General features: G+C 58.6%; 1 protein-coding gene across 1 annotated transcript; it reads right to left on the bottom strand.

Moving 5' to 3' along the window:
* Positions 1-545: 545 nt before the first annotated feature.
* Positions 546-3,597, bottom strand: NANOS3 (nanos C2HC-type zinc finger 3). The gene is made up of 2 exons (XM_006206457.4): positions 2,815-3,597; positions 546-843 (listed from the first exon to the last, which is right to left on the bottom strand). The coding sequence occupies exons 1-2, from the start codon at positions 3,275-3,277 to the stop codon at positions 776-778; spliced, it is 531 nt and encodes a 176-aa protein (XP_006206519.1). The 5' UTR covers positions 3,278-3,597; the 3' UTR covers positions 546-775.
* Positions 3,598-12,136: the final 8,539 nt, after the last annotated feature.

Below are 12,136 nucleotides of genomic sequence, written 5' to 3' on the forward strand. Positions count from 1 at the left end.
CACTACCCCAGCCCAGAAGTCCTTCCCTTGCTCTGAAGGCCCTGACATGTTACTTTATGGCCCCCAGTTGCTGGGGCACCATGGTGACTTAAACATTCACTGAGGGCCTCTTAGATGAGGATGATGGCAGCAGGTGGGGGGATACTCTAATTGTCTCCATTTTCCCCTCAAATCGGGCACCTAGTGTGGGCGATGCCACCCATCTGACATGTCAACATGAAAGAGGTGGCTGGAAGAGCTTGCAAACACCAGACGTCACAGAAACAGCCTCATGGCACTAACCTAGCAGCAAGTGCTCAGAAGCTCCCAGCTGGGGCTGCCCTCAGAACCCCACAGCTGCCCAGCGGTGCCCACTCCCATTGCTCAGCACAAAGCAGCTCACCCCTGCACCCCAGGGTGAATGGAAATCCAAATAGTTGGGGAAAACAGAGGTCACAGTAACATGTGGGGGCTGATGAATGCAGCCAGGAGAGGAAGGTTCCCCAAGCCCCTTCGGCGCTGTTCACACTACCTTGTCCCACATCTGACGCTGATCCATTCACAAGCATTTATTGAGTGCTGACTGGGTGCTCAGCGCTGGGGACGGAGGGTGGGGGTACCGGAGACCACTTCCTTCCTTTCAGGGGAGCTCTTTCGTCTGTGCTCCCAGGCCGGGCCCTCCTGCCAGGCCACCAGGCTGGGGGCAGGGCCTAGGGGCGGATCTTCAAAGGGTGGATCTTCCCCCACCCCCACCCCCAGGTGAAGGCAGCATTCCCGTCCTGCCGGCGCCAGCCTCTTAGGCAGAAGTGGAGGGACTGCAGGAAGAAGGAGAAGTTCCGGAAGGCGTCCCGGCACCTTTGGAACCTGGGTTTTAAAAAGCAGAGCGGAGAGGAGAAAAACATTTAATAATAGGCGATGATTCAATGTTCCCGAAGTACCGACTCGACTTGCGAGACTGTCGGAGCTCTGGCGCCACCTGGAGGCTACTTCTGGAATAGCACCCCTGTGACATTCCCGGACCAGGGCAGCACCAGGTGGGACCCAGAGCCAAACACAAAGCGCAGAAACTACAACTCAGCGCTGTCGTGCTGCCCCCTCGCGGCCGCAGGGCTCGAGAACCCCGGATTTGTTACACCTAGAATGTTACCAGGGAGGACAAGCAGCCTTTTTGTGCCAATATCGTGATGAAGTCTCCCCGTGCCCCACTCCCCCCACCGCCCGCAGGAGGCAAGTTTCCGTGTTCCCTCGGCTCGGACTTAAGGGGAAAGAGGAAGGTTCTGAGACCATGATCTCTACGTCCCTTCAGCTTCCCACCTCTCCTGGTCTCTCATCAGACTTCACAGGGAATAAATACTATCTTCTCTTGGAGGCAATCTCTCACCCTTCTAACAAATGTTCACCGCACAGCTGCCCAGATGGGGAGGGGTCCTCCCCCCTAGTCACTTCCAGAGGGGCTCACAGTCTGATGGGAGCGGCAGCACCCACACAGGGCACCCAAATGGACAGCGGCACCACCCTGTCAGACCCATCTCTGTTGGCTGACTTCCCCAAAGGCAATTAAAGTTGCTAAAACGGATTTCTCTTTTAAAATCCTGTAGAAGCTGAAGTCTTTCGCATCTGTAATAACTGCTGCCATTTAAGCCAGAGCTACTCAGAGCCTGCTGGGCCCATGACCTTGCAGCATGGCAGTGTCAGAGGGAGCTGGCTAGAAACTCAGGTGCTCAGCCTGCACCCAGACATGCAGAACTGGAATCCACATTTGATGGGCAAGATCCGCGACCCTGTGTGGTGGGCGGTGCAGTGTGGGGAGAGCCCTTTTAGACCTCAGGGAGGCTCCAGCTACAGCTCTCTTCCAAGTTTCATCCCTAGCCACCTGCCTGAGCTGATCCACACACAGTGAAGTTGTGGCACTCCCCTCCAACCTGACGTTTCCCCGGATGCTGGGACTCACCCTCCTCACTGCCTTGAACACCTCTGCCTGGAGAACCAGCCTCTTCCGACATTCAGATCTGTCCCTGCAGTCCAGCTTGTTAGCCAGGGTCTAACACACTCACAGTCTAACATGCTGCTAACCCGCAGACCTGCTCTTGTCCACTTCCTCGGCCCCCTGGTGCCCAAATCCAAACTCTTTAAGGTCAGTGGTAAGGACCTATAGGCCCTTTTGCTGTCCCTGAAATCTCCTGACACCTTCTGCTCTACTATATATGCACGCATGTTCTGTCCCAGACACAATGAACTTGGCAAAGTTCCTGAACAAGCCGAAATGCCTGGGCCACACTTCCAGAGCTCCGCCAAACCGAATTCAGCTCCCAGAAGTTACTTTGTCCAGGAAGCCCTCCTGGACCCCTTCATTGGATCAGAGGCTTTCTCTAGATTCCCCCATTCCTGTGTTTGAACTGTCACTCTCCCGTCTACCAGCCCAGCACTGTTTAGCAAATGAGTGAACAAATGAGGCTCGGTTTCTCTAAACTCAGCAATTTGTGTCTGGCCACACAGCTCCTAAATGCCAACAAGATTGGAGTCCCTGTTGGACCTGTCCGCAGTCCACCGCTAGTCCCCACCGCCTCCCTGCCAGATCACCCCGTGCCTGGAAGAGGTTGGCATTTCCCCTTTGGGCCCCGAGGATAATGCCTTGCCCCAGGCCGCACAGGGAAGCCCAGCCCCAGTTTACCCACACTGGGCAGCAGTTCCAGAGTATGGTTCTAAGCTTCCTACATGGATTATGTCCCCGCAACCCTCTGAAGTGGGTAACCCCTGGGGTCAACCCCACTTCACAGAGGCCCCAGGGGGCTCAGCCCAAGGCAGGCCACCTCCGAAGCAAGTCCCCCCAGCTACCTGCACAGGCACCTCCTCCTCCTCCTCGGCGGTGTCCCGAGTCCTGCGTCCTCGCCTTGTCTGGGCGGGCCAGCTTCTTGCCGGCCGAGTTGCGGGTGGTGTAGCTGTAGACTGAGGTGTAGCCCTGGCCGGTGAGCGGGCAGAAGCGGCGGGTGTGGGCGCGCTCGCGAGTGGCACCGCACTGGGGGCACACGTAGTCGCGAAGAATAGGGCACAGGACCCGGCCCGCTTCGTCCTTGAGCACGTGGGACTGGTAGATGGCCCGGGACTCGCCGTTGTGTTTGCAGAAAGAGCACAGGCGTTCAGGAGCTGGTGAGGATTCCGGGCTGGGCCTCTGATCCTCCGGTCCTGGCATGGATTCTGGCTGGGGGTCTAGCCTGGTCTCGGGCTCCTCTTCCCCACGCATAGCCCTCACTAGGCGTGCCAAACCCAGGTAATCTGTCCATAGGTTGAAGGTCCCCATGGCTGGGCAACGTGTGCCAGACCGAGGGGCAGAGAGAGAAGAAACCTGCCCCAAAGCTAGCCTTTCTACCCCTTCCTCCTTGCCCCTCCCTTTCCCTCTCTGGAGCCGAGGAGTCTAGGCTGTCAGTCCCCTCCTTATATCTCCAAGGGGGTGTGAAGAGGGAGGATCAGGCTGTGGGAGATTCCTTATTGGCACTGGGGAGCTTGCTGCCGCTCCCCCAAAAATGCACCTGCCAAGGGGATGCATAGTCTCCGGGTGGGCTGGGGGCAGGGGGTGGTGACCAGACAGGCTGCAGGGGGCACCAGCAATACGGAGCTACACACCCCCCCCCAGAGGGCATGGGGAGGGCTACCCCTGCCTACCCCTCCTAGAAGGAGGCCTGCCACTCCTGCCCTACAGGGTGTTGGGGGGGTTGGAAGCCCTGCCCCAAAGACTAGCATTGCTGTAACCAGTAACTTAGTAACTTCTTTCTTTCTTCTTCTGGGCTGGGGAGGGGCCAAGTACCCTAGGGCTCTGTGGCTGGGGGGTAGGGGGGAGCTGCTGATACTCCAGCTGTCTTTGGAAGGAAGATGGGTCTAACTTATGGGGTGGGGGTACAAGGACAAAGGCTTCCAGCTCTGATCTCCCTCAGGGAGTTTTCACACCCTTGGTCAGTGGAACCCCCATTTAATGGATGAACAAAGTGAGGTAGGAAGCCACTTGCCCATAAGGTTATTCACAAAGACAAACACACAGCCTGCCTACCCCATCCAGTTACTAGGTATAGAGGAGGCAGCCCTTCCTGGTCCTGGGGTGGAAAGGGGGTGAGGCAAAACATTACCGGGGTGGAGGGGAGCAGAGGCGCAGGTTGGGCCAATGGGGGGACTCCTAGCACTGGCCAGCGCTTTGCTCTCTCCCTCAAATGAGACCTCAGCTCAGTCTCAGGAGGATAGGGTGTGCTTAGGAGACACCCAGGTGGGGCACAGACTGGCAGGTGGAGGGATCCACTGGCATCAAGGTGCTAGGTGGGCAATTAGAAGGTAAAGCAGGATTCTGCGGGATCTGGGCAAAGAGCTGAGAAAGCTGGGCCTGGGACTTGAACGCAGAGAAGAGGAGTTATGCCACCTACCCACCTCATTCATTCATTTTTTTCAAGAAACCTTTATTGACTTTTCCGGGAGCAGGGCTCACTCGTCCCTTTCAGAAGAGTTTTTCAGCTGCTCAGTCCCGAGCCTGTGGTTCATTCCGCCAACCCTCCAGGATTTATTCACCAAACCCAGCCTGTGTTCATAGCAATCCCAGACACCACCCTCCACAAGGGGTGAGAGGCTGGGGTCAGGGTCAAGTACTGGCTGAGTAATTTTGTGGGGGAGTCCAAGGGTGGGTTCTGTCCCCCATCCCATTCCCCTTTCGCTGTGTATGGCCCAGCCACAGTGACATTCATCCCTCGGTGGGTCTGGCCTCCTGTCCTCACAACCCACCGACAACAATGAATGTTGATTGTGACCTTCGCTGTGGCTAAGGGAGGGGATGTGTTCGGGATTCCCCCAGATCTGGAATGTGGGGGGTCGTGATGGGTGGACGGCAGTTCCAGGCCTCGGGGTCCACTCAACGGTCGATGGTTTGCCTGAGCTGCCCAAACTCACCGACAGGTTGAATGTTCCCCCAAACCCTTGGCAATTTCTTGGGGGACTGTGAGTGGAGGGTGGGTGGGGGTCAGGGAACCAGATAGGGTGAGGGAAGAGAGGGGAGGGAATGAGGGACCTATAGAATCATTAAGTCAGCAGTTATTAGGCGCCAACTCTGTTCCAGGATGTGGGAAAAATGCAAGAGATAAATGTAAGGAATAATAACAGTAGATATTTATGATGCCTTTGCTGTGTAAATGTAGCAGTACTGGGCCCTGGGCTTGTGGGGTGGGTTGGTTGTTTTTTTCCCCACCCATTTTCTTAAATCATCCTCAAAACTCACCCTCGAAGGTGCATACTACTTCCATTTGTCAGTTTAGGAGACTTGAGACCAGAAGGCACCTCCGGTGAGAGGCAGAGGAAGGATTCCTAGTGGCCCCAAGATGTCTGGCTGCCAAGCGGTTCTGGCCCCCGGGGCATCGATGCAACCAGGCGATAAACAAGTCATTTTAATACAATGTAATACCTTCTGTGAGCCTCACCGTGTTCCGGGCACGATTGTTCATGAATCACAACAACCCCGGGGGGCTGGCAGAGGCTCCACTTTGCAAATTCGGGCCGGCAGTGTCCCCGCCAGCGGACCCACCTGCCCATTGGACCGGAGAGAAGCCCGAGGACCAGGGGGGATACCGGCCGCCCTCCTGCGGGGTCTCAGGCCCTTCTGGAGGTCAGCGCCCAAGTGCACAGCCCCTCGAGGGGTGCCCCGGGATGCAGGCTCAAAGTAAGCTGCGGTCAAATCCCTGCTCAGACTCTGACTGGGGCAAGATGCTGCCCCTTCCCCATTTCTTCATCGGCAAACCGGGCCCCCAGTCTCTCCCTCCAGGGGCGGCGCAGGGTTGGGCGCCCGCCCCTTCAGGTGCCCCCACCTGCAGTCTCAGGGGAGGGATGCCGCTCCCCAACTGAATCTGAGGACCCCCAAAGACCTCCTGGGACGGGACTTCAAATTTCCAGCCCCCTCCTATTTCACTGAGGGCAATTTTGAGCCCTAAAGCATGAAACCCCCCCCCCCGCCCCGCCTGGCCTAGACCTAATGCGGATCCTGGGCTCCAGGTGTGCTGAATAGAGTGAATGACAAAATAACCTCGACGGGGGCGGCCAGAGCCGGCACAGCCTTCTAAGCCCCACCCCAGAGATCCCCTGCTAGAGCCCGCCTCCAGAGATCCGCCCCTCGGAAGCCGCCGACTCAGGCTCCTCCTCCAAGACCCGCCCCCTCAAAGCCCACCCACAGCTCTCCGCTTCTAAAGCCCGCCCAGATAGACTCCCATGTAGCCCGCCCCCAAACTCAACCTCCTTAAAATCCGCCCCCTAAACTGGTCCTCAAAGAGCCCAGCTCCCCTAAGGCCTGCCCTGGGGCCCCGCCCTCAGAGCCCACCCCTTCTGGCCTCCCACCCCCTCGGAACCGGACCCCCGCAAGAATCCGCCTCCCGTGAAATTCCCCAACTTCATGCAGCCCCTTCCCCAGAGGCCACTCTGTCGCCTACCACCCTCACTCCCAGGACCACAGGTCCAATCACGTTCCTACCCTTGTCTGGAGCTCTGGGCCTGCAGGGCCCCATTCAGGCACAGGGTGTCCAGCCCTTCTGAAGGAGCATGTGGGGATCTCCTGCTTTGAGGATGGTGGTTCTAACAATCAGAATGCTGGGAAAGGAGGGTGGGTTGGGAGGATAGGGGTAATAATAATAATAATGCTTTACATACATCGCCCTATTATTAGGATACCCATTTTATCGATGAGGAAGGTGAGGTTTTAGGAGTTTGGAACAGAACTCTCTCGGCGGTTCCTCAAAAGCTCTGTTCTTAATGACCATGAAGCTAGAATTGGGCAGGAGGCCCTCTGGCCACAAGGCGGAGGGCTCCCCAAGACACCATTTCTTCTGTGGCTTCTCTCCTCTTGCTTCCCTGAGGACTTTGACCTTGACCTACCAAGGAGGTAAGTCCCTGAAAGAGGTCTCTCTGACTCGGGGGTGGGTGGGGCGGGGGGAAGACAGTCAAGAAAGCGGGGCTGGGGCAAGAGGGCGGGTCTTCGGGCCAAGGGGAGGCCCGCAGACCCCAGACCCATCCTATGGGGGAGGGGCTCTCTGGGCCCAGGCTACGGTCTGACTCTCCCTTTGTCTGTGGTGGTCGGTGTGGGCTTCCCGCCCTCGGTGTCTGTCTGGGTCCTCCTGTCTGGGTCTGACTGTTCCCCTCACAGACCTGGATTTGTCTGGGTCCCCAGCCCTGCAGTGTGCGCCTGTCTGTGGCTGTCTGGGTTAGGCCTGTGTGTGTCTGGCCCAGTACACCTGATCTCCCCTCTGTGTCTGTCGGCCTGTCCCCTCCATGTCTGGGGCTGGCCTTTGGTGAAAGGTGGCCTCTGATCTGTCTGCATTTCACTGTCCGGACCTGGGGCCCTTAGGCAGGGGGGCACTGACTGTTCCTCCTGCCCAGTGTCCTGAGGCCTTCTCAGGGGCTGACTGGGCTTCCAGTGTGACTTTGAAGCCCAGCAGGATGGGAAGCAGGGAGCAGTCTCCTCCCACCCCCAATCCTGGGTCCTGGTGCAAAGCAGTAGTGTCCTTCAGGGCCTGCTTCTTCCTCATCCTTAGTCCCTGGGGCCTACACCCTAGCTGGGTCTGTCTGGGCAGGGGGCTGGGAATGAGTGGGGTGGGGTGGGCAGCCTTTCAGAAGCCATGCTGACCCAGAGCCTATCCCTGCCCCCACCTTGAGCTTCAGGAAGGCAGGGCAGCTGGCTCAGGCTGGGGGTCAGGGTCAGAGGTGAGAGGTCCCAGCAGAGCCAGATGGGCAGGCTCTGCTGTGGATGGAGGCAGCTTTGCTGTCAAGTTGAAGAACAAGGTGGTGGTTGGGGAGTGCAGGGAGCAGCAGGGGAGGGTGGCAGGGACACACCGTGAGGTCAGAGATGCAGAGCTTCCAGGGGGTGTCTAGTGGCCTGTGTGTCCCTGTGTGTGTGCCCCTGTGTGTGCATGTGCTTGCACCTGGGGGGCACACGGGGGAGGAGATGGTCAGGGCTTGGCAGACAAAGAGCCCATTATGGGATGCGGAGTGGCACCGTCCACGGAGGTCCCCATGTGGGGGCCTGCTGATGGCTGGGGCAGGGGGCCCCTCATTTCCATGATACCTGCGTGGCCTCTCAGGTTCTGACCCCACCCTCCCAGGCCGTCTCCTCAGCTTCCTCTCCCGCTGCTGGATATTCAGGCTTTTGATGCCTGTCTTCAGACAAGGGGCTCCTCTGTCCTTCCCAGACCTGGGGGCGGCCAGTGGGCCAGGAGTCTGAGCTTCCTTCCCAAGCCCACCAGATGTGGGGCCAGGGCTGCAGGAGGTGAGATGGTGGCCCGGCGTTTGGGTTAGGGGCTGTGGAGGGGCCTGGGCAGGTTGATGAGAAATTCAGACACTCCTACGGAGGAGGCTCGTAGTGCAGGGTGACCCGGGTCAGGGTCAAGGTTGGCTTCATCTGCAAAAATGCAGACAGCAGCTGCTTCCTCTGGGCCTGTTACTGGGGGGCTGCGCTGGGCTTGGGGTCTGAGCTACTCTGGTGGGCTATTTTGAGAGGTCTGTGAGTGTCTGTAAGTCCAGGTGGGTGTGTAACATAGTGGGCGGCCGTCTCTAAGCCAGTTGTGTGTCTGCACTCCCGTGAGCTTCTGTTTGTGTGTGGATGTCAGTGTGACTGTGGGTGTGTGTCAGGCTAATTGTGGGTAATTGCAGGTCGTTGTGTGAGCCAATGTACGTGGGTGTCTGGCATCTGTCAGTGTCACTGTGGGTGACTGTGGCCTGTATCACCCAATAATGGTGCCCCTGACCCTCCTTACTAAAATTTCCGCTCCAGGAGGGCAGGGATTTTGACCTTTTATATCCCCAGTGCTGTAACAGTGCCTGCAACCTCAGTAAGCAAGTGCTGGCTTTGTGGGAGTCCAGGTGACTCTGGATTTCTGCATGCACCTAGGTCATTTTCCTATGTGTCAGTTTCCTGGTGCATGTGTTATTGTGTCTGTCTGTGGGTCAGTATTAATGTAGGTGTCCAAGGGTATAATCAAGTGTCAGGGTGGGTGACTCTGGGTGTAGGTACTGTTGGAGTGTTCATATCTGTTTGTGGGTGCCAGTGTTATAATGGCTGTCTAGGAGGATCAGTTTAACTATATGTGTGTAGGTCAAGATTACCATAACCTGATGTCAGGATGTCAGCATCTGGGCAGGTCTTGTACCATCTGTGTGTGTGTGTCAGGTTGCCTGGGTGACTGTGGGTGTGTCCTTGCCTGGGCAGGGGCACGTGGATATCCATGTGTGCATGTCCAACTTCTTGTGAATAATGGTACCTATATGTACTTGTGTTGGAGCATTTACATATTTGTGGTTGTCATGATTATTCTGGGTGACAGCCCATGGGTGCCCACAAGACCGTGAGCATGGGAGTACCTGTGTGTGCAATAGAAAACTATATGTGTGTCAGTGTTATATTCAAGGCTGTGTCTACCATGGTCGGTGGCAGCTTCATTTTTGTGTGGCACTGTTTTCACGGGGGTCCGCCCTGGATGTCCGCGTCATTGTGGATGATGTGTGTGCCCACGTGGCAGTGTTATGATGGGTGACTGTGTGTTTGCATGTGTGTGTGAGCGTTCTTCCAGGTGATGTGAGTAATAATGGGGGTGATGTATGTCCGAGCATAGGGTGCGGGTTTTCGGGTCTTCATCAGCGAGTTGAGAATATCTAATTGTGATTCTGTAAAGGTTTCTGTGAGCGGTGCAGGGAGGTGGGGAATGGGTGGGAAAGGAGATGGGGGAACTGAAATGTAGTGGGGTGGGGGTACTTCTCAGCTCCCATCAACCAATGAAGGGTCTTCTCTGTCGTCCCCTCCCCCCGCCCCCGCATGCCCTCCAGGGCGAGGTCCCTGTGCAAGGCGCCCTGTCGCTTTAAAAGGGCTCCCCAGCAGTGGGATTCCAGACCCTTTTTCCTTTTTATGGTCATTTTTGGAGGGCGTGTTCCTGTTAGCAAACCCTGGCCCCAGTAAATACCCTGCAGACGCCGCCGGTAATGACAGGCCGGCGGGGAGCCCGCGGAGGGCGCCGGGGCTCCGACAGGCGGCGCCGCTGCAGCCCAGGACCCGTGGCCGCAGCCAGGCCCGAGCGGGGCCCCCGCCGGGATCGGTCTCCGCAGGGCCCGTGCAGGCCTGCGCGCCCGTGAACTTGGCCAGGAGCGCCTTCCCGAATGTGCGCGCCGGGCCGGAGCTTCTCCTGGTCCCGGGTATCCGAGGTCCCCACCCGCTCTGCGCCCCCAAGAACAAAGCTCGCCGCCGCCCTGTCCCGGGGCCTCCCGCGGTCAGGTGTCAGGCGGCCGGGGTACTGCTGCCCCCTACGACCCTCATCATGCGTCCCCGCCCTGCAGGGGCATCTTAGCCCGCCCTCCCCCCGGCGGCTCTGGCTCGGGACTTGTGGGTCTGTCCCCTGTGGGGGGGTCTGGTCCTCTCGGGGCCGCTTCTCGGGGAAGGCGAGACGCAGAGATGCCGCCGGGGCCTCCCCGCCCCCCTTCCCCAGCTGCCGCAACAATGGAGGGCCGGGCTGCAGAGGCCGGGGCGCCCGCCCCCCGGCCGCGAGCAGGTGCGCGCGGGGGCTGCGGCCGGGCCCCGCCGCCGCCCCGCCCCGCCGCGCCCCCTCCCCATGGGCCGCCCCTCCCAGCCCGCGCCCCCAGCCCGCCGGGCGCCCGCGCTCACCTCGTTTTGGGCCGCCGCCGCGTTTCTCCTCTTCTGTCCAAAACCCGCCCGGAAAAGCCCCCCGAGCCGAGCCGCCTGCACGGGAAATTACATTTTGGCGGCTCCGGGGCTGGGCGGGGGCTCCCCTGGCCGCGAGCAGGGGGAGGGGGCCGCCGGGCTCCGGCGCCGACTCGAACCCGCGGCCGCCGCCTCCCGCCTGCCCGCCTGTCTGTCTCGGTGACGTGCCCGCGCTCCCCGCCGCCGCCGCCCCCTCCCTCCTCCCCGCGCCCTGCCGGGCGGTGGGTCCAGCCGCGGCCGTGTGCGCCCCGAGGCCTCCTGCCTGTCTCACCGGGACGCAAGCGGGGATGCCCGTGGGGCTCCAGGACGCAGCTCCCAGGCCCCTCTCAGGGGACATGGGGACACGGGGGCGCGAGCGGGCACACGCAGGAACCCAGATGCACGCAGACCTCAAAGGCGCACGGGGAGCACACGCGCACAAAGGCACGCGGACCGAAAACATAAGGAAGGCTGTTCAAGGGGCTTCAGGACACAAACGCACCGGAGGGAATGGTAGGACATGCAGGGGCACCCGCTATACGAGGATGTCCATAAAACCCAGCTACACACATAGGGACACCAGGGCCACACAGATACATGCAAGATACAGACACCACATCGAAGGGACAGGAGTGTCCTCAGAACTGAAACATAGTGCATAGAGAGGATCCCAGGGGCACACACAGAAAATACTGACACACACATATACTTGCTAGCAGGAATGGCCACAGAACACAAACACACAGAGACAAGCCCAGGGGCACACACAAGTTACACCAATACTCAGGTGTAAACACAGAACCGACATATCTCTCCAAGGTGCACAGCCTTGGGAAGACCCTGGCACACAACACCTCAGGGCACATGGATATACACAGACACAACACACAGATACATGCATAGAACAGAAGCATTCATTAGAGACATGTCAGTCACACAATCTTAGGGGCAAATACAGACACACAAAACTCACAGACACACAAATATATGCGCAATCATTCATGCACAAAGGGCAGAGGCTCACTGGAATTCATAGAACCAACACACCCACAAAACTCCCAGGCAGCAGGTCCCCTGGGCCACAAGGGTCTGTAAGGGCACACAAAATACAGGGACACTTGGGAACTTGTATACCTGGGACCCTCTGGTGTAGGCATACACACAGGCCAGGTACACAGGTCACATACAGGAGGAGGTACACAGGTTGGGGCTCTCCTGATCTCCTGGAGATGCTTACATGGAGCCCCCATATTCACACATGCGTGCACACACACACACACACCAGGTACATGGGCACACACAGCAGGAATAGTACACTAGCTGAGATTCTTCCAGGGACTCTTTACTCCCCAACCATACACAGCCCCTGCCTGCCGTGGCCACCGAGGCTGATAGAAGGAGGTCACTTCTGGGGAGACTGTGGTGCCAGCTGGCCTCCTATTGGCCAGGACTGAGCTGATAGAT

Source organism: Vicugna pacos, chromosome 22 (assembly GCF_048564905.1).
Source record: "Vicugna pacos chromosome 22, VicPac4, whole genome shotgun sequence".
Lineage (NCBI taxonomy): Eukaryota > Metazoa > Chordata > Mammalia > Artiodactyla > Camelidae > Vicugna > Vicugna pacos.